General features: G+C 47.4%; 1 protein-coding gene across 4 annotated transcripts in view; it reads left to right on the forward strand.

Moving 5' to 3' along the window:
- The window catches only part of DNAI1 (dynein axonemal intermediate chain 1), a 214,096-nt gene that overhangs the window by 26,561 nt on the left and 164,991 nt on the right, over positions 1 to 22,544 (forward strand). For all 4 annotated transcript variants that reach the window (XM_019480027.2, XM_019480028.2, XM_059725327.1 and 1 more), the window contains exons 7-12: positions 1,744 to 1,896; positions 2,327 to 2,386; positions 4,895 to 5,029; positions 11,752 to 11,836; positions 14,290 to 14,407; positions 18,652 to 18,695. In XM_019480027.2, coding sequence (XP_019335572.1) covers positions 1,744 to 1,896; positions 2,327 to 2,386; positions 4,895 to 5,029; positions 11,752 to 11,836; positions 14,290 to 14,407; positions 18,652 to 18,695 — 595 coding nt within the window. The remainder of the gene's footprint in view (positions 1 to 1,743; positions 1,897 to 2,326; positions 2,387 to 4,894; positions 5,030 to 11,751; positions 11,837 to 14,289; positions 14,408 to 18,651; positions 18,696 to 22,544) is intronic.

Raw genomic sequence — 22,544 nt, forward strand, 5'->3', positions numbered from 1 at the left:
ATTTTATACAAGGCACATGCGACCCTTGGGCTGCTTGCATGTCACTGCACCAGCGCTGAGAGAAGTCTGGAGGCCATTGTTTTTTTACTATTGCAATACTCAGCTCTTTCATTTGTCTACTTCCGAGGGAGCTATTTCAAGGCATCTTATTACTTTGTGATAGAAGATCCTTTGTGTTCTTTTTCTAGGCATCTACAAAAGAACCAGCCAGCCTTACAAAAATGTGGGAGAAACCCCACAATTTACTAACAAGCAAATCACATATTCAAAATGAGAGCATTTTCAAATTTTATAGGAAGAACAAAGAAACAAGAGTGTAGCAGATACAGAAGCAGAGTATGGGATCCACAAGCATCAAACATAAGCCAGTTAAATAAACCAGTCTTGTGGCCTGACCCAAAGGCAGCGGTCAGGAAGGAGCACACAGTGGGGCGCTGGCTCTTTGTCCACACAACAGGGTTTCTAGGGCAGATTCGTTTCAGATCATTGGTGGTGTTTATGATCTTTGTGGCCATTCTGAGATGTCACTGAGAAGCAAGGTCCACCTACCCATTCCCACACTGCATGTGTGGCTTGCTGGGTAAATGTGTGGTTGCGGTTAGGATGACGCCAAGGGTGCCCAGTGCTGCTCCCAGGATCAGGGCCTGTGACTGAGATCCTGAGAGCATGCTTGGGCAGGCAGCAAGGAGAGACAACAGGACATGGTTCAGCCAGTGGTGCATGACATACTGGGAACAAATAGATGGGACTTGTTTCTCAATGACTGTCCTGGTGTCACTGTGAGAGCGGTATAGACTAACCCTGTTGCAGAGACAAAAAACATGCAACATAGACACGGACATGAAACATAAAACGGAAGAACCAGATGGGTCACAGACTCCACTCTCCTGCTGTTGCACATAGCCGTGTCATGATCCCATTAATTGATTTATCAAACTCCAACTTAAAAGTAGTCAGGCTTCTTGTCCCACTGCTCTTATGGGGATGCTGTTTCACAACCTCACTGCTCTGACAATTAAAAATGCCCTCCGATTTCCAGCCTAAACCCATTTGTGGTGAGTCTGTAGCCATTTGGTCTTGTGTCAGCACTATTCCTTAGCTTCAGTAGCTCTTCTCCTGCCCTGATATGTGCTCCCCTGATGTACTTGTGCAGTTATATCGCTCAGCCATTGTTTTGGTAGACTTCACAAGCCACGTTCATTTATTTTCCTGTCTCATCAATGAAGTACATAGGCCCTGAGTAACAGGTCCTCTCAGCTGGACACTGGGACTCCAGCAACCAAAGGCATAGGCATTTGGAAGTTGAAGAGAGATCTCTGCCCCTTTTTGTTCTTAGATCATAGAAAAACAGGGCTGGAAGGGATCTCATGAAGTCATGTAGTCCAGCTTCCTGCTGAAGGCATGATCATCCCTATTTAAAATCTAGCAATTGAGCATGGGGGTTAGGGGCACAGCCTCTGAATCAGAACTTCCTAGATCTTAAATGCTGGAGGCTGCAAGTGAGAGGGGAACAGTGGAAAATACTCTGGTCAGACCCTGCTCACTCTCCCTTTCAGCCTCTGGTCTCTGCCCCTGTGTGACACAGGATACTGGGCAAGATGGACCTATGGTCTCACCCAGTAAATGGCAGTTCTTATAGTCTTAAATCATCCCAGCCAAATATTTGTCTAACCTGCTCTTAAAAACCTGCAATGATAGAGATGCCACGACCTTTTACTTAAGCATCGTTCCACTCTTCCCTAGGCTGCGGGAGCAGAAGAAGCTGCAGAGGCTGCAGAAACCATTGAACCTGTGGAAGCAGAGGAGCCTTCTCCACAGTCAGCAAAAGAACAGAAGCTCACCAACCAGTTCAACTTCTGTGAGAGGGCCTCGCAGACATTCAACAACCCGCTGCGGGTGGGCTGCCACTGCTGTCCCTTTCGGCAATACATGAGCACTTGATGTTCAAATTCTTCCTTTGTGAACAGAGAGCGGACAGCCAAATCCATGTCCCTCCTGCAAAGATTAGAGGGGCCAAGAATGGTTATCTGTGTAAAATGCTGGGATGGGTAAGATGGTGATGGAGGGAAATGGTCGCTGGTTGGATTGTAGTGTGTTCTCTCCAAGGGTTCTCGGGTCGCTGTACAAATGGAGAGTTAAATCACAGCTCTGCCCCTGTGCTGGGTATAATTTTGTTTGCATATTCTTTCCCTCTCTCCCTGCTGGGAACTGAAGTCCTCTAGGCAATTTCTACAGCTGGAGTCTTTTGTGAGACAACGCTTTTGCTAAGCGAGGTGGCATTTTTACTGCTATTCACTCTTTGTATTTGTTTTTTTTTAATATTCAGGAAAGAGCATGTCAGATGGAGCCTCCTCCTAGAGCAAACTTTTCAGCCACTGCTAACCAGGTACACAGTAATTCTTTTACTGTCTGTGTAAGAAAGGAGGTCAGGGGGACTGTAAGGAAATGGAGAGAAATATCATATTTACCCAAATTCAAGATGACTTCAAATTTAAGATGACTACTCCCTCCCTATTATATTCTATACATGCTAATAGGAGGTGGGGGAAGCATGTCTTGGTTTCGAGAAAATATGGTTTGTACTGATTTAAGCCATCTTGTTTATATTAAAAATATAAGCAGAAGGCATTCAAATACTTTGATGGTAGACCCAGAAACAAGACCTAACAGAATAAGATTGTCATATGTTTGGTTGTCCATACTCATTCCCTGTCTTAGTTATAATGAATAAACCTGTTAAGGGCCCGTATCTCTAATGGCAAGTCTTAGAGATTCTAGGTCCAGCTGTTGGCTACTGACCAGCCAGCTATGAGCCAGCCTGGCAAACTTATACCCTTTGCTAACCCTGAAAGGATTGTCTAGTATATAGAAAAGGAGCCTCCAGAGATTTGCTTCCCATTCTGTGGGGTTTTTAGGAGCGCTTACAAGTATTCAAAATATGCAGAATTGTTTTTCCATCCATTGCCTAAATCATCTCAGAGAGCAAAAGGCCACAGTTGTAATAATGAGTGAAACCACAGGCAGGACTTGTTATAATAAAAGCCATGGAGGGTCAGATCTAGATCCAGGCTAAATACATTTTATTTAACTCCTTCAAAGGCAGCAAGGCTATGCCAGTTTACTCAGATTAAGATCTGTCCTGAATTAATACATGGTATTTTCTGTCTTAAACAATTTTTTTTGAAAAACATTTAATTTGTTAGGACAGTGGTTTTCAACCTTTTTTCATTTGTGGACCCCTAAAAATTTCTAATGGAAAATTTTCATTGTGAACTTCTTTGCATTGTAAGGGGGGCATTCACATACTTTTGATTGATCATAGTCATCTTTCATGGGCCCTCCAGCAGTCCACGGACCCTAGGTTGAAAACCACTGGATGGCACGTTTTACACCTGGAGTTCATTATTACTTACACTGTATACGGAATCCAGCCATGTTTACCGATTGCTTCACAAATGCTCAGCTGGTGTGTTTGTGATTGTTACTGATACGGAAGTAGGCCCAATTTGTGTTGAGTGGCCCATTGTACTAGAGACACATCAGTGTGCAAAACAAGGTATTAGTTTGACTACATTAACTGAGAAACTCTGATAGAGATATATGGTGGAGAAGAGAAATTCACCTTTATTTTGTGGCAAAAATGTGTTCCTATTTATTTCTTAACTGTAGTTCATAGCATGTAGCTGGCTGGAAGAGCTCTCTTCTGGCCCTTTTCTGATAATAGGATAACCTGAGGGATTGGGAGAACGGACCTGTTAAATGAATCGAGCCATACCTGAATGTTTAGATGAAAGCATTGAAAATTGGGAGGAAATGTTTCAGCTCTTTCTTTTTATCCACTTATGGAATGAAATGTGTAAACAGACTCTCACTTAATCGGTTCTCTTGTTTTCTGTTGCTCCCTGTGTTTTCCATACACTTCCTTCAAGCTTTTGTGCTTTTCCCACTCCTGCTTTCACATTTCTTTTTGTAGCACTCTACATGTTTGATACTTCCTTTGACTCCTTGCTTCCTTGCCTTCCTGCTCTACTGCATGTGTTTGGTAAAGCCTTTTACTTCCCTTCTCCTGTTTGTGTTTGAATTATAATCTGTCAGTCTGGTCTTTCTGAATTAGACTGGAAAGCATTTTGGAGCAGCTATTTTGTCTTTGCATGTTTATAAAATGTTAGCTCTGCTCTTTATAATATAGCACTTCATAAATAATGGATAATTTCCGAACGCAAGAAAAATACTCCTGGGTTCATTTAGGGAAGGCATTCCATATATGTGAGGTTCTGCAATGTAGGAAGCCTTTCGAAAGCTTTACCTGGTTTTGGACTGCAGAGCCAATGTCCAAGTTTTAGGTTGTGTTGCGCAGTTACAATGGGATTTTGCCATGCAACATTAGATATTATTGAGGTAAATGCTTAATGCACTTGTGTCATTTACTGAGTACGGGAAAAAATGAACCCATTGTACAGGGAAGAGGTGGAGTCAGAGTATGAAAAAGAGACCAGAGGAAGAAATGGGAAAGAACCCAGTACTGTGTGACTGATGCACTATCTGTCACTGCTGTTATGAGATTTTAAGATCCTGATCTTGGTCCTTCACAAAATGGGCAAAAAAGTACCCATTTGCTGATTTCAGTGGATGCTGGGTGGAGCGTTGCTAGTGTTAGTACTACATCATTTTGTGAATGTGTAGAAGTGGGGCCTGCTGATCTGTATTCCCTCAATTGTAAGGAGAGGGCTGGTCGCAAGTTCGAGGCAACAGCAGAAGCACTCATGGTACGGCCTGTCAGATTCCAATGAAATCTGTGAATTCTGCTAAATACCTTGTCACAAGGACACAAAAAGGAAAGAAAAGTTGTAAGGAGATTGCCTGCAAGTCCGATCTCTTTCTCTGTCTCTCTCAGTGGGAGATTTACGATGCTTATGTGGAGGAACTTCAAAAACTGGAAAAGTCAAAGGAGAAAGAGAAGCAAAGAGCCCTAGTTACAAAGAAAGAAGACAAGAGGAGGGGAGGAAAGTTGACCTCTCTAGAGTCTCAGGTATGTGCCTTATGTTCATTTGATAACTTTTGGAGGAACATGAATATGGTGGCAATGGCTGCATCCATAGCTGAAAGCTGGCTACATTTGTACAGTGGTTAGTCTTCTCAAAGTTCGATTGAGGTGTTGTAGGAAATCCAGAGATTATTGTCTGACATTTACACTTGTGAGTCTGAGTCCTCTTTGTGGGAGTACAGCCATACTACAGCCGTAGCACACAGCTGTGCCAGACCATGGAGGCCCTCCACCTGTTTTCTGAAGCTTTAATTTCAAGGGGCACAGCTTCTCCGATCACCTGTGTGAGAGCACTGATGAGCTCTGTCAGTGAAGAAGCAGCACCCTGTGGAATAAAAACTAGCAAAGGGCTAAGCGTTTTGTCCTTAACTCAGCAACCTGCTATAAAGTGGATGACCAACCACCCAGACCAGCAAAATCTGCTTGCTCAGTCCCCAGCCCACGGGCCAGATCCAGCCCCCTGGTGCCATGTAATCCAGCCTGTGGGGCTTCCTATAGATCTCGTGGGGAGCCCTGAAGGCTGTGGTCCTCTGTGATAAACTGAGCATGCAGGGTGGCACGGGGTCCAATCCTGGTGGGTGAGGGCCAGGGAGGGGCAATGTGGGAGCCCTAGAGCCCCATCTGGGGCAGTCCAGAGCCCCCAGAGCCTGATCTCAGTTGGGCAGAGGCAGCATGGAGCCACAGAGCCCGATCCCAGCTCGGCAGAAGAAGCACGGAGCCCAAATCTGTCCTGGGGAGGCCACACAGTGCTCCTAGAGCCTGATCCCAGGGGGCCATACAGAGTTTCCAGAGTCCTATCCTGGCCCAGCGGAGGCAGCATGGATCCCCAAGAGCCTGATCCTGGCCGATGGAGGTGGCGTGGGGCCTGATCTGCCCCACAGACCAGCCCTGCGCTATTCATCTGGCCCACAGGGCCAAAACTGTGAGCAGCACTGGTATAATTGATCCCATGTTTTCAGAGATTTTTCCCCCCCAACTATAAATAGATGATAATTAGGGATAATGACCATGAACTACTCTGGACCTTCCAGAATCCAACAGGAGAGTCAGATAACTAAGGAAAGAACCAAAAGGGTTAAATGCACTTGAAAATATGAAAATGAAAATGACACTGAAAAAATTTCAAGATGGGGTACTTTTATTGCACGCACAAAAATCCTGCAAGTTCAAAAGTCAAGACAGTTAGGGCCTGATTATAAGTCAACCTTGCCTATAAATCGAGTGTGATTTTTTTTTTTTTTAAAGGGCTCTTTTGGAAGAAAAAAAAGGTAGCTTTATCATCAGAAATACTGCATGTGCTGGAGTAAGGACGACTTCCCTTGATAAGGATAGGGCCGCAAGTCAACAATGTCATTACTTGCTTAGAAGGATGGGACTGCCAAAAGCAGGTCATTAAAATGAAATGGGAAATGTACCAATGAAGCTACATTAATACAAACTGCTGCATGCTTCATTGACCTCAGCAGAAAGCTTAAAATGATACTTTGATGATCCCATTTGGTATTTTCCTTTTCACTGTTAACGCTTTCCAGACATGATCCCAGGAAAGCTGAAAGAGCAGTCCGTTTTGTACAAGTGAAAGGAAACATTTATTTTTGTCATGCAGGATCAGTCTGCAGAATTCAGAGCAAAGAGGTGCCAGAATCAAATTCCAGGGGTATGCAAGGCACAGGCAATTCCCTAATAGCTAGCAGTGGGGCTGTGCAAGCAGAAGTGAAGTGTGGAGCAGTACCTTGTTCCTTAAGTGGTCCCTCTGAAGGTACAGCATTGAGGGGTTCAAAACCAGAAGACGGGGTGTAAGGTCAGCAAAGAGGGGGAGGATGGCAACGGGTTGTACTCAAGGAGAAGTATCAGTCTGGAGGAAGCTTACTAGTGGAGTCTCAAGGATCAGTATTGGAACTAGTCATATTTAATATTTTCATTAGTGACCTTGGCTAGTGTGTGCAAGTCAGACTTGCTGATGACACAAGGCTGGGAGGCACTGTCAACGGTTTGGAGGACTGGAATATGGGAAGAGCTGAATGATTTTAGGGACTGGAATAATAAAAATGGATAAAATGTCTTCTTCGACAATCCCTCGCAATTGAGGATGATTATCTTCCATGAATGTCTTATCTGTGGGTCTGAAGATGGCCGTTGAGGCCTATCCAGGATTGATAGACTTTGCTGCAGCTCAGACGTGTGTTTCCATGTGGGGTGGGTGGCGCTGGAGTCTTGCTTTGCTCCATGACATTCTGTTTCTGCTGCTCCCGCTGCTCCTGCTCCTTCTTCACTTCTTGTTGTCATGAGGTTTCTAAGTACTGAGATCCCTGCAGCAGACTCTTCCTCCTTTTGGGGCGGTCCTGGGCGATAATCTCCCATGAGTTGGCATGAGATGAAATGTAATAGGATAAAGTACAAGTGTATGCACTTAAGGACTAATAACAAAAAATATGCTACAAGCTGAAAGCTTGCTAGTTGGAAAGAGCAGAGGAAAGAAAGACTTGGCTGTCCTACTCAGTCACATACTGACTTGGAGACCAGCGTAATAGGAGGATAATCAGGGGAAAGGGAAGGATGAAGAGACGAAAAGAGCTTGGCCTAATTAGCTAGCAAAACAGAAGCTGAGAGGGGATCTGTCATCTGGGGGCAACTAATAAGGCAGAAGAGCTAGCTGAGCTACCGAACAGTGTTGGCACAAGAACACATAAATGGGAACAAACTTGTCATAAACATGTTTAAGTTGGAAATTAGAAAGAAGTTTTTAACCATCAGAACAGAGTAGCTGGGATGAAAGAAACTAAGAGTTTGAAGATGAAGTGCAGCAAGTTCACGAAGGGAATTGTATGACTTCCTTGCCTGTGACAGCAGGACACTGGGCTTGGTGACCCAAGACATCCCTTTCAGTTCTGTGGTGCCGTTTTTCCTTCTACTGTTTTGCCTCATTGGATAATGGAGATATTGTAGGGTAGCCTTCCCAAATCCGTAAGTGAGCAGTGACACACTCTGTCGCATAGCTGTGGTGAACAGTTCACGGATGATCCATGCTCTCTGGGTTCCTGGCTTAATAGCAGTCAGTTGAGGGCCTGCGAGCCATTGCTGGATGAGCAGATCCCCGCAGCTTGGCCACAGACGTGGTCTCTTTGTGGAACCAGCTGCTGGGAGCAGCGCCTTTAGTATGTGATCCCAGGAGTGCCAGGTAGCTCCATGGCTGGTCAACACTCAAAGCCAGCAGCTGTTATTCTAAGCCTTTTGCTAGACTTTTGGCTCCCAGATTCAGTGCGTCTCAAGTGCACATTTTGGCTCCAGACCTTTGATGGGTGTCTTGGTTCCTGTTCTAGGCCCTTAACCCTCAGCTTGTACCATGGTCCCAACCTTGGCCCTACCCACTGGGCTACATCACATCTATTGTGGTCCCATACTCACAGTGTGAAAATACTTCCCCTGGAGACTGCCTGTTGGCGATGCTGCGTTGGCAATGAGCAGGGATGCCGTGAGGATGTTAGCCCCGAGTGAGTGTTCGTGGAGGCTTCCTTCTTACACGTTAAAGATCCTTCGAAGCAGAGAGGTCTGGTGGTGTAGCTTGGTTGTCATTGGAGGTGCCAGCCATTACTTAATTGGCATCAATGGGATTCTTGCATACTGGCTTTTTTATCCGGGTTCCTGGTTTAATAGCAGTCAGACAGCTGTCTCCTGGACATCAGCAGAATCCTGGTTTGTTAGTAGCTGAGCAACCAGGCTAATGGGGTTATACACTGCAACCAGCCAGCCTCTGACCAGCAAATGCAAAGGATTTTTTGAAAAGAAACATGATGGGCAGGCCAGGCCATCTATTTCCAGACTCCCAGACCATTATCCAGTCAGAACATATGACTCCATTAACATTATTGCGTTTCCAAATATAATTTACTTAAACCCGAGCAGCATAAATCAGTCTGGTGGTGGGCTGGGGATTGCAGGCAGAACGTCAGCCCAGAAGCGGCTCACGGAGGGGGAATCCTTTTCAGATGGGCCTTTTTAAAGAGATCAGTATTACACTGAAGAGCAAACCTCATCAGATCCTGAATAATCAACCCTGAAGCAGCCAATCAGAAAGCTGCTGCCTTGGGTTTAGGTTAATGCCATGCGTGCTGTTGTGCAGGGCTGCTTGGCTGAAAAGCTTCAGCCTAACTAGTTAATAAGAAAACTGACCTACGCCCCTTCTCGTCCTTCTGGACCGGTTTTTCTGCATTGCAGGGTAAACACTTTTGAATCACCAATTCCTGTAAATAAAGGCCCTGTGAGCAAATGGCCTCACAGCTCCTCTGAAGTCAGTGTGAGGCCGGCGGGTTTTCCTTGAAGCAGATCTGATTCTGCTGAGAATGAATTACCGGGTTTTGCCGAAGCAGGCGGCCCCTTGGGTAGAAGCGAGGTCAGAGTGGCTTGCTGAGAGAGGGGATCTGGGCAGAGCCATCTGGAGAATGGGGCCCGAGGAGGCTGCAGCTGTCTGTTTTCCTTGAATCTTTGATTTCTTAGTGCATATAACCAGACCTGAGGAAGGGGGGGACTTGGAGCCACAGCAGTGTGTGGGTTGTGCCTGCCTGTCCTCGACTAAAGGGATATTGTGACACCTGGTCAGCAGTCACCCCTGCATCCAGGTGATGTTACTTGGAGGTGCCGGCTGGTCAGTGGTAGTGAAGGAAGGAGGAGCAGGTAACTCCTGCTGGCTGCTTCCTCTGCAGCTTCAGAAGGAGTGAGTGCTGAGCTCACACACCCATGTTTTCCATAGCGAGGGAGGGGGACGGAGCAGGGCTGGACTGAGAGAGAAGTACATCGGCATCCCAACCTTGCCATCTCACAAACTCCAACTAGACAAGTATCCCAGAGAAGAGAGAATGGCAAACCGTACCCTGAGCACAGCTGCTGCACTTTCCCTGGTAGCTAATCGCAGCATCCCAAAAGGGGATGCAGCCTTGATTGCCAGGGTCACAGAGTCATGCTGTGAACACTAGAAATGTATGGATATCTTGCGTGGGCATGGAGGGGACAAGGCTAGGCAGCCTCTCAGACCAGGAGCAGCAGCTGTCTGTAGGGGCAGCAAGTCCTTGGTGCCTTCCCCCTCAGTTACGCTCTTCCAGGGTGCAGAAATAATGGAGGCTTTCATGGTAGTGATTGTTCGTAGCAACACCCGCTAGTTTTCTTAGGATCATCTTTGCTGCCTTGACTCTAAGGTGCAGTGGACAAGTCAGAACCACGCTTCCCACACATGCTCTTTCACAAGCAGATATTTGCGGGCCCGTCCTGCAATACGTGTCCAACCAATGTAGATCCATGAAGTTTTTGTGGACGTGGTTATTGTTCTCTGGCATCTAGAGGTTTTCAGTCAAGGTCTGCGTACAGGTAGACTGAAGGCCTGACGGTGAAAGTCTGTGCCTGTATTATACTGGCTCAGTTCATACATTTGATTCCCTGCTCCATTCTGTGCTTCCTATGTTGATGATCCTGCTTCAGGCAGGGGGTTGGACTAGATGACCTCTGGAGATCTTTTCCACCCTACTGCTCTGATTCAGTGATTCGTGCATGGCAAGCTCTTTGGGTCAGGGAGACGGGGTCCCACTGAGTCTGCACAGTACCATGAGCTGAGACCTCTTGGGCTGTGTGCCAGGGCATGGCCGCAGGTATCTGTGACTAGCAGTGCTGGAAGCGTGGTAGCACTGGTGAGCACTTAGGGGTTAGTAAAGCTTTCCTCAGGCTTCTGATACTGGATACGTGCTCAGTGTGATGGCAGGTAGGCTGTAGGAAGGAGCATGAGTCTGGGAGTCAGGAGATCTGGAGCTGTATTCCTCACTTTGCTGCTGCTTCTGCATTGCCTTTGGCAAGTTGCTTCACCTTCCTCTCTGTAGAAGAGGAGGGCAATAGTCCCCTGGAGCGATGCATGGATTAGTTCACCTTTACAGCTCTTTGAATGTGGAATGAAGCACTCTGTAAATGCTGGTGCACTCCAAACCAAAGGGGATGCCATACTGGAGCCTTTGAACCCTAACGGTGTTCTGGGGAGGGAAGCCTTGGAGGTGTGGATGGGCCCATGCTGTACCCTACAGAGGTATAGACACAAACTCCATGGCAGTTGCTTGGAGGTCTCTGCACCCACCCTTTTTAAACAAGTCACTGTTACCCTGATGGACTTGGTGCAGTTACTATTTACCTTTAGGTAGGATTGGACTGCTCCAGACTTTGGGGAAGGGGGCAGGTGCAGGGGATCTGGGCCCATCCCTGGAATTGCCACTGGAGATGGGTCTGAAAAGCAGCTCTCTCCCCTCTGTTGCTCCTGTGTTCAGCATCATGCAGTGCTTCTTGGTGCAGTTGTTGTGCACAGCAGCACTGACCATAAGGACAGGATTTTCCATAAAGGGATGGAGGGGCCAGGTTCTCAGTGACTTTCAGTGGGAGCTGGGCACCCCGTTGTACTTTGTGCCTTTGAACATCTCCAGCACAACATGTGACTCCCACAGCACAGGCTATTATTGTTTGTTGCTGTTGATCTGTGTGTCTCTCCAGCTGGAATTGCCAGTGATTTTCTGAAGAACTTCTAGATCCTTTGCTCTTGGTTATCTACATTGGACCTGAAGACCCCTGGACTAGAGACCTCATGTTAGGGGCTCTCCAGTAGATGCTAGTTTTAGGGAGCTAACTTCTCATTTGGTTGACACGTCCAATATAAAATCTCTCCTCCCTCTTGTCCTTGACAGAGTGATGATGTAACCAAGGTGACAAAGGCAGCCAAAATCATGGAGCGGATGGTGAATCAGAACACCTTTGACGACATTGCACAAGGTAAAGCCCCCGCAGCAGGGACGACGTTCACACTCGGAGCACCAGCTCTGCAGAGGAGGGTAGTGCAGGGCTGCCACCTGGGCTGTTAAAGCTCCTATGAAAATGTAGGCTGAGGTTTCCAGGTTAGGTGCCCAAGTCCCATTCGGTCATGGATGGGTGTCTAATTCTGTCAGACTCCAGCTGTAATCGATCCAAATTGACAACTCCTTGGATCAGGTCATCAATCAATGTCATGCTGATGATCATTTCCTCAAGGAGGTCATCAGCTACTCAGCATTGTGACCATGCTTGGTTCAGTGGCTGCTATGGATCATTGCATGGACACAGGGAAGGAAGAGGACTAACTAGATACGAAATCCAGCAGAATCCTTTTTTGCTCTTGAGGCACTTGGATGCTATGGCCCTTTCCCTGTGTCATTGCAATGTGAAGAGCTTGTGGATCCAGCTACCAAATGCCATTTCATTCCATGTAACAGTGCCGTCAGCACTAACAGTCTCCTCCAAAGGCCACCATGGGCTTAATGTGACCCGAAGGTTTCAGTTCAGCCTTTGGTCACCTCTCTTTTAAAATCCACCGGCTAATTCCAGCATGGATTAGATCCTTTATGGAAACATAACCCAGAATGCTGTGCTCCATTTGGGTCAGCACAGCCAGCTAACACACCCCCTAGTGCCAAGCACTGGCCAAACTCGGGGAGATGCATTTCTTCCATATAGGCCAGAGGTAGGCACCTTAAAGCTTCCCACCCCCAGCAGAGACCCCTGTATTGGGGTACAGCATTGTTTTGAAGGACTGTTGCCTAATGGTTGGAGTGAGAGCTGGGAGTCAGGACTCTTGGGCTCTCTTTGTAGCTCTTTTGCAGAACTATGTGACCTTGCATAAATCACTTTCATTGCCCACATCCTCAGGTGCCCCATCCAAAAAGGAGCTGATAACAGCTCTGTGCTTTCCAAGGCCATTGAAAGGACAAATTAATTAATGGGAACTTGTGAAGTACCCTAACATCCTCCAAGAAAAAGCACTAGCAAAGCATCTAGGATTATTATTTATTCATATACCTAATAAAACACATCAGCATGGCAGCATTCAGGTGTTTTACTTCTCAACCCTCAGAACAATTACAACCAAGGAGGCACTTTCTGGCTGAATTATGTGTTGTCTCGATTCAGACAGAAGACCTGCCGCTAGTAGAAGGGTGATGTGATATATTGGAGCAGGTCTTTGACTGGTATAATTCTGCTGACTGGGAGCAATACTGATTTACACTTACTGAGGATCTGTCCCATTGCCATTCTGACCATTGCAGAGCCTCCCTGTGGTTGCAGGGGAAGGGGGAGAGATCTGTGCATGGATGTACTGGGAAAGCATGCCTTCCTCCCCCGGGACCTGTATACTACGAGCATACTGCTGCTTCACAAGATGTAGGGAGACCAGTCCCTTCTCTCAACGGGCTTGCAACCCAGAGTTCAGGGGAGACAACAGTTCTTGGTAGTTCCCAGACTTGGGTCCTTAACAAGACAGAGAACAGAGTGCTTAAGAATCAGGTGAGGAAGGCAGCGGAGAGGGGCAGGGCAGAGGTCAGTGGAGGAAGGTTTGGTCCAGGGCTCAGTATTAGAGATGATGGATGCTTGACACAATAGAAGGAGGCTGTTCCACGCAGGAAGGGGCCAAATCCTGAGGGTGAGGAGAGAGAATAGCAACATGGAAGAGCATGAAATGGGTAGTGTGAAGGGCAAGAAAGCAGAGGTATTAAGGTATTAAGACACAAGTGTGAGTGGAGCTGGAGACCTACTAGAAGACAAAAATGATGGCAAATTCCAGTCATCCAGGGGACATACAATGCCAGCACTGCTCTGAGCAGGTGGGGACCTGTGCAGTCTTTGGCAGCCATAGGGCCACTGGAAGACTTCCTTGAATGAGTCTAAGCACCCTTAGGCCCTGTCTGTCTCTGTCTCTCTCCTCTTCCTAACACCTGAATTCCTGACAGGTGTTGGGGCAGGGCCAAGCTTTCTTTAACATTTGTACAGCACCTTGCACTTTGTCCAGACTCCCAGAAAAAAGCACAGCAATAACAGTCTGTGCCTCCAAATGCCTGACAAGGTTTTCAGGGGCTCTACTGCTGCCACGAAAGAAAGCGAGGCTGGGTGCCCCAGGCCTGCAGCCTAGGACACCTGGTTTCTGTCCCCAGCCCTGTGTCACTCACTTTGAACAAGTCTCTGTGTCTCCATTTCCCCTCCCAGCCTGAGCCTGTCCCCTTTCTCTAGCCTGCGAGATCTTCGGGGCAGAGACTACGCCATGTTTTGTGTTGTACGGGGACGGGCTAGCTGAGGCTCTGACCACAGGTAGGGCCGTCCAGGAGCTACTGGATTACTGGAGCTGGGGAGAGGAATTCTCTCCAGCTTTGCCCCGGTGAATCCCTTGGAAATGCAGCCATTCCTTTCTGGTTTTTCAGACTTCAAATATTTCGAGGATGCCTCGGACGAGTACCGGGACCAGCTGGGCACCCTCCTCCCGCTGTGGAAGTTCCAGTACGACAAAGCCAAGAGGCTTGCAGTGACTGCCATCTGCTGGTGAGCTTATTGCTTGCAAATGTTCTCTCCAGCGCTTGGGCAGGCACAGAATAAACGGCAATATTTATTACAAGGCAGCGCTCCTCTGTCCAGGAGTCTGCCTCCTTTATCACGGCAAGGAGACTAGGGGTCGATTTTAAATACATTCCGAGCACTTCCAGGGAGCACGCGCTTTGCTTTAAATCATTGCACTCGGTTCTTCTTTGACAATGGCTGGAGGGGCCAGGGGCTTCTGGGCACAGGGCTCGTGCTGCGGTACTGACTCTGTCAGGCTGGTGCTCATCTTCCATCACCCCTCAGTGGCTGAAGACAGAGCAGGATTTGCACAGAGCACAAGGACAAAGAGGGTTCTCAAACAGAACGAGCATATCCTCCCTGCAGGATGTACAGGTGGGTCTGTCCTGAACTGGCCCAGACAGAGAATGGAGAGAACATGACGGACACCGTACGTAGAGAGCATGGGGCACAGGTTCAGGCATGGGTTTAGGAGAAGAAAAGATAGAGCAGGGTGTGCCAGTGCAATTGGGCAGTCTAGCTGGGTTACTGCAAGTGGGACAGGATGTGTCAGATGCCTGAGCTCCCATTCAGGACAGCACTTCTACTTGGGCTTACCTGCAAGTGGGTATTTGCAACACTGTCCTGACTAGGAGTGTTTCCTGAGACTGGCCCCATCGAGGTGCTGCACAGGTTCCTGCAGAGGGACTTACCCAGTCTAGCACTTTGTGTACCTGCTTCGCTGTCAGTCAGAGCACAACCACGGGTCTTTCCAAGGAACTCCCCCTTCTCACTTATTACTGTCAACTTATATTCTCCACCAGCTTTAGGGTTTGTCCTGTGGGGCGCTTAGTGCATGTTAAATCTCTGTGAGATTAAGGTCCGATTATGTTCTGGGCAGTGGCATGGTAATGTTTACTACACCCAACATGCACAGCTCGCTGATTGTTGGTCCCAGTGCCAGCACTGCACCAGAGTCCTGAATCAGCTCTGGTGCAGTGCCGGGGCTGGGACCCTCCAGGGCTGCAAGCACCTGGCTTTCAACTTGAATGTGGAACAACCTGACAAGTGACAAATCCAGGATCCTTCCTCCTGATGTGTGGTTTTCCTTGTCCCACCTGGAGGCTTTGTACAGCAGAGAGGTCCCTGGCTGATGTTATGGCTGGCTGAGGACCACAAATTGCTTGTGTTATCCCTGTGGAGCAGCTTGCATTTTGCAGGTGTTTCACTGCTTGAATGCACAGTCACTCGCATTTTAAGTGCGTTTAAAACATGCAAAATGTAACGTGTGACAAGGCCCTTAATTAGTTCTTCCAAATTAGAGCTGACTTAGGGATCCACACAGACTGCCTCTCTAGGTCCCACAAGCTTCCCCATCCTTCCATCCCCAGGGCCTTCCCTCTAGGCTTCACAGTCCTTTGCAGTCCCTCATGTGGGGCTCTCCATCCTCACCCAGGTGTCCTCTGCCTGGGAGCAGCATTCCTGCAATCCTCATTGCCTAAGCCAGTGATTTACAGCTGGGATCCTGGGGCACCCTGGGGTGCCTTGAACTCCTCCCAAGGGTGCCATGGATACCACACAATGTTAACGCTGTCAAATGTGCAAGCATGATTCACTCTGAGATTTCAAATAGGAATTCACAGTGTTAAAACCATTCTGCCCTGCCATAGTCTTTCTGAGTTCTTTGCAACAGAAGAATTGCTCTGTTATTTTTCTGTAGTCAAAAAACAAGTGGAAACTAAGAGCAGGCATTTTCTGAGCAGAGCCTAGAGTCTAACAAGGGGTATCTTTGCTGAGACCCACTCACCTAAGAGAAGTGATAAGGTCCTCTGATGCAGCTGTGGCTGGTCATCTCTCTGCCAAATGACTCATAAAAGTACAGTTCCCAGGGCATTCAGTCCCACGTGCTGGCTTCTCAAGCTGGGCAGTCTTGGAACAGCTCTCAGTTCCCAGCCCAGTTCCCGTGAAATGCAAATGGCCATTGCTACCATCATTATTATGAGTAAAAAACGAAGAGAAGCATTTTGTGCATTGTGCTAATCAGAACAGAGTGCCACCAAGAGTCTGTCAGGTGATACGTTTCATTGCTGTTTATCTCAGGCAGCCTCCTCAGCCTGCAGTTCAGCCAGCAATCAAGGGTATGCCTGTTTGAGGTCTGCAATGTGTGTGGGCACTGGCAGGAATCACATAGCGATTTGTTTTTAATAAATGGGACTATGTGCTTTGGGCAGAGATGATGGCCTGGGGGCTAGGACCCAGCTCTCTGTTGTGCTACGGGCTTCATATGTAACCTAGTGGACTCCAAGATGAACATGAGTCAGCAGTGTGATGAAGCCATCAAAAAAGCCAGTGGCACTTTATCGTGCATCAGCAGATGCATGACGAATAGGTCCAGGGAGGTGATACTTCCCCTCTATCGGGCACTGGTCAGACCGCAGTTGGAGTACTGAGTGCAATTCCGGGTGCCGCGCTTCAAGAGGGATGCGGATAACCTGGAGAGGGTCCAGAGAAGGGCCACTCGTATGGTTAAGGGCTTGCAGACCAAGCCCTACGAGGAGAGACTAGAGAAACTGGACCTTTTCAGCCTCCGCAAGAGAAGGTTGAGAGGCGACCTTGTGGCTGCCTATAAGTTCATCACGGGGGCACAGAAGGGAATTGGTGAGTATTTATTCACCAAGGCACCCCCGGGGGTTACAAGAAACAATGGCCACAAGCTAGCAGAGAGCAGATTTAGACTGGACATTAGGAAAAACTTCCTCACAGTTCGAGTGGCCAAGGTCTGGAACGGGCTCCCAAGGGAGGTGGTGCTCTCCCCTACCCTGGGGGTCTTCAAGAGGAGGTTAGATGAGTATCTAGCTGGGGTCATCTAGACCCAGCACTCTTTCCTGCTTATGCAGGGGGTCGGACTCGATTATCTATTGAGGTCCCTTCTGACCCTAACATCTATGAATCTAGGGTAAGTCATTTAGGCCCACTTAAGCACCTCACTCCACTTGATTTCAACCTATATGGCTTTCTTGTAGCTCAAGCACATCCTCTTCTAGAACTCCATCCGTGAGGTCACTTTGGTCGGGGGTCTAACTCTTCAGGAACAGGCTGTAAGGAAAGCAAGCAGGCACAGACATTGCACAGGATTATAGAACTCCATTGCTCTTTACTTATATAGCACAGGAAATAACTGCAAGCATATGAAATAAATAGCTCCCTATGTGTCACAGTAGAAGTGGTGGAATATCCTGCCTTGGAGGCTGGATGAGCATCTATCTCACATGGTTTAGGACCAGTGAACCCTGCATCTGCACAAGGGGTTTGACTAGACCCTTGAGAGCTTGTTCAAGCCACAGAAGGAGATCCCAAATTGTTACAATAATCAATGTGTGGAATTCACTGTTGCACAATGTTACTGAGACAAGTAGCTTTAGTACAAATTAAAGGGATTAGATAATGTGGGACTCTCCTATAGCTGAGATTGAGAATACCTTTGATCTTAAAGGCCAACTCTCCCCAGTGATTTACAGGCCACATGCCTTCTCAGATCACCTCGTCATTTGCCTCATCGCTTGGGGGTGCATGCTAGGGCTAGCGTTCTCCGTCCGGAGACGAGCAAGGGCTCAGTTCCCTGGGAAAAAAATCCATTGCTTTTAATAAGATGTATACATTCTCACAGCTTTTTTAATTGGTCATACCTGGGGAGTCCAGCCATGACTCTGGTCAAGCTGAAAAGTGTTCCACCTAAAAAGGTTGAGAACCATTGATGTCTTGTACCCACTTCCCCCAGCAGGAATGAAGCTGGGAACAGTTTTGAAGAAGGAATTTGTCTTTCTGGTTAGGGATGCTGAGTCCACCCTACAGCAGGCAAGTTACACTGCTCATGAATGGACTGAGTAGCCGCCAGTTCTCACATGAGTGGGGTGGTCCTAGGATATAGGCAGCAGCCACTGAGCCTTCCTCTAAGATGTATTTTTAGAAGTAAATTGTCCATGACACTGCAGTGCACCAAGTGGGCAGCCCTAGAGAATGAAACCTCATTGACCTCACCTTTCTCTTACCCTTGCCTTATTTCTTCCAGGTGCTGCCGTCATCTCCTTGCATTGATTTTGATCCTGCAAAAAAAAATTGCCCATCTGTGATCACATACACCTATTTGCCAGATCCGACCCTTAGACTTCCTAATCCTTTAGGTTCCATGCAGGTCTGTTGAGCTACATATGACCGATCAATCCAGCATTGCATTTCTTTTCTTGTTGCAGGAATCCGAAGTACAAAGATCTGTTTGCAGTGGGACATGGCTCTTGTAAGTGACAATTTAAATAGCATTATACAGGGGATGCTTCCCAGTTATGTCATATGAGGTGCTGTTATAGGTTCACCTGAGCAAGTTTTGCCCTCTAAACTATTCCCTGGGGGTCCCAGTAAGATATGGTTGAATAACCCCAGTGCCCATGCCATCAGCCCAGTCTGGGGACTGGGTTTTTCTCCTTCTTGGTAACTTTTTGTGGTTTAAAAACCTGTCACCCTCCCTGCAAGATTTTGAAATTCTGTTGACTTTCACTCTGCTTCTTTCCTGTAGTGTCTGTGTTGGGGGATGATGCCAGTGACTGTTCTGAATACAAATGCCCTGTCCTCCCCATCCATCCTGCTTTTCTTTAAACTACAGCAATTGGTTTCCCAGCCCTGGGACTGAATTTGTGTAGGCTGGGATCACTGCTTTCTATTAAAAAGCAGCAGGTAGGAGTTCTGGGCATGGGCAGGGCTCTATCACCAAGCTTCCCAGAGTACTCGGAGGAGGGGATTCGCTCCTTCCGTGATGGTGGCCAGTGGTCCAGCCTAGGATCCCAAAGCCCCCTCTTTGCTGGCTCTGAGGCTGCCATTGTCTTTCCTTGGCTCAAGCTGCCACGGCTCCTGTACAGGTGATGTTAAATGCACTTCTGCCTCAACCTCCTCTTAGGCCTGGTGTCCTTGACAGGAGGGGAATAGAGGAGACCCAGTGCAGCCCGAAACCTCTGTAAGTCTCTGGCAATTTGGGGGCACAACAGTGACCTGCCAGCCCCACTCCTGCTGCCCTTCCCTCTTTGTGTCTGTCTCCCTCTTACCCAGTGGACCGGTTGAGGGGGTCTGAGCACCTGAGTTAGGGGCTGTTTTATGCGGGGCTAAGCCCAACCCTTTGTACAGGGAAGGGGCAGTATCCTTTGTATGGATTCTGAGGATCAGAGATGATCTGGCTTAAGTTGTACCTTGAAAAAGATGGCACGAGGCCCCTCACTTCCTCTGTGTGGATGTGCACGATTCCTTTCTTGCTACTGTTACTTATTTATTTTTAATTTAAAAGCCAGAACTGGAATGAGGCATTATGTATTCACTGCCTGACTTTTGAGATTAAAAGAATGACAGGCAGCCAGGGCTGCTGCGGGAACACGCTCCCTATGAATTACAGATGTCTGGGGCCGTAATAACAACTTCTGCAGAGGGGAGTGGCATTCACAGGTGGTGTCCTGGCTGAAAATAACACATGCCGGACAGCCTGCCACTTCCTTTGCTAAACATACACTGGCAAATTTCAACTGCGTGTGTATTGTGGTGGTGTCAGTCATGCTGATAAAGTTAGACACCGTTGTGAATAGTCTATGCTATTAGTGCAAGGTGGTTGTCAATCACAGGGGCACTGCTGAGTTAAAAATGGTATAGTAATAAGATCATCTTACTTTCATAGCAGCTTGGATTAATTAAACTGAAACGATTCAACAGTCTGATTTCCTGCTTGTGACTTCTAGTGTTAAGTTAAATTCTCTTCTTCCTTCTTTCCCGACCCTGGAAACTGGCTGTATGTAAGTAAGTCCATGTTCAGCGGCTGCATCAACACGAGACACTGGCTGTGCAGTCGTTACTGCGCAGTCATTTAGTACTTGTGTTTACACTATGAAATGACTTCAGGGTCATCACCGAATGGCTTTTAGATGACACTGACTGTGCAGCAGCTCATTACTGCTACGCAGTAGCATTGTGTCACACTTTGTGCCACGCGACGCTACAGCACAGTAGTAACAAGCCACTGCGCAGTCAACATCTTATGTAAATGCGGGCAGTGTCTCCTGGAATAGCACCATGATGACAGCTTCCCAGGCCTGGGACTGAATTCATGTAGGCCGGGATCGCTGTTCTTTATGAAAAACCCATATGCAGGCAGGAGTTCAGGGGAAATTTTCCTTTAAAAATAAATATCTTTCCATTAAAGTCTCAGAAACGTATTTGTTATGGGGGGTTTTACAGAGAAGTCTGAAGTGCCCTGGGGGGAACTCTCTGACTCAGCACGTACTGGCACAAGTGTTAGAGCCAGGCTTTGAGCAGGGGTGGGAACGGGGGTGGAGGATAGGTGTACACAGGATGCCCTTCCCTTGCACTGCTAGAGAAAATGCCTGTCCTGACTCCATTGCCTGTCCTCAGAGCAATACAGGAAAGGCACAAGATGGAGCAGGGCCATAGCTCCACCTTTTTTCATGCTGTCACATACGGTGGCTTGGAAAGAGATGTATAGTAAAGAAGAATAGTAATCTATCCTCTCTATTTTAGGTTCCTGCCCCACTTGGAACATGGTGTCACGTTCTGTTTTTATCCTTGCAATTCATATTGTATGCAGCTATTGGGGGGTTGTATTAGGGTAGCACATGGAAGTGTGCTAGGTGCTGTACATACAAGGAGGTAGGATATCACAGTCACAAAGTGCTTGTTGTCCGAACAGGCAAGATATCCAAAGAGACTGTTATTGCCTTCATATTGCAGCAGAAAAGGGTTCCTAGATGCTGGGAGAGAAAGTAATTTCCCTAAGGTCACAGAAAATACGGAAAAATTAGGAATAAGCTCGGGGCTTTGTGTCTTACTGGTGTGACCTTCATGCCAAAGTACTTGAGGCATTACCTGAAACACAATCCATGTTCAGAGTGAGGGATCCCATTTTCATTTCATTCTATGGAGGGCTCACTAACAGCCATGATCCAAGTCACTGCTTCCTATCTTCTTCTCAGAGTTGTCTCTGGTGATCTCTTGGGACAAGTAGGCAATGCCGATATGCATCTTGCTGGCATGGGGCTGTCTAGATCCTCTGGCCAAGGAAACCTTTTTTAGCATTACTAGATTAATTTCCAGAGTTGTCATAATTTGCAATTCAGGGCTCTTTGCTTTTTGGCCAAAATTCACTTGTATTCCCACCAGAGAGACTTGGCTCTCCACTCCGGTTTGTTTCTGCATAAACGAGATGGATGGGATGCTGCCCGGGCTGTCATCCCTGCCACGCGGGTCCTTGGAGGGCATGTAAGTGTTGGGTTTACATTCCACTTTGCTGATAGACTACAGACGCAGCCTGGAGCTTTGTGGTCTCCTGGGTTCATACTCGAGAGGCCAGTATGACTCTGACAGCATTCAGGGAAAAATGCCACGTCCCAGCACAAGATGACAGCAAGGCAAGCAATATTTGCCTATCTACTATATTCTCTCCTCCTGTTTTTCTTCAGTATCTCCCCTATCCCAAGGCTAAGTGGGTGCGTTCTAGGGTGGATTCCTACCATGACCCACACAAAAGGCACTGGGTGTCTGAAGTGCCCAGGGGGCTCATCTGTGCACAGCTTTTGTGTTGCTTTAGCTGAATAGATCGTATATTGAAATGGTGCAAGAGCCCAGTGTGGACATAGTTACACCAGGAGAGAGAGGTTTGTACTGATTCAACTTATTTTCAAAAGTTCAGAAGACTCATTCCTGCTGGAAGAAAGCTCCTTTATACCAGTGTGACTGCTACAACCCCTGGCAGCTTAACTGTTTTGGATTAAAAAAAAATACCCAGTTAACCTCTAATCAGTATACTGTAGCTGACTTGGTACAAGAGGCTATGCAGACCACATCTAAGAGCACCGGTGGGTCTTGTTTGTTTTAGCTAATGCTTTCCATTTTTCTGATCGTGGAAGCTAAGCAGTCCTGGGCCTGGTAGGGGTTGGATGGGAAACCATCTGGGAATCCTAGGTGCTGTAAGCACAAATCAAGGAGTTGCGGCTGTACTTGATATGATCCTGTTATCACTGCTGAGCTGATGGAGAGGAGTTAAAGAAAAGTGCTCCTCTAATAGGAAACACTTAAGCTAACTGAGAAGCAGGGTGAG

This window comes from Alligator mississippiensis, chromosome 3 (assembly GCF_030867095.1).
Source record: "Alligator mississippiensis isolate rAllMis1 chromosome 3, rAllMis1, whole genome shotgun sequence".
NCBI lineage: Eukaryota > Metazoa > Chordata > Crocodylia > Alligatoridae > Alligator > Alligator mississippiensis.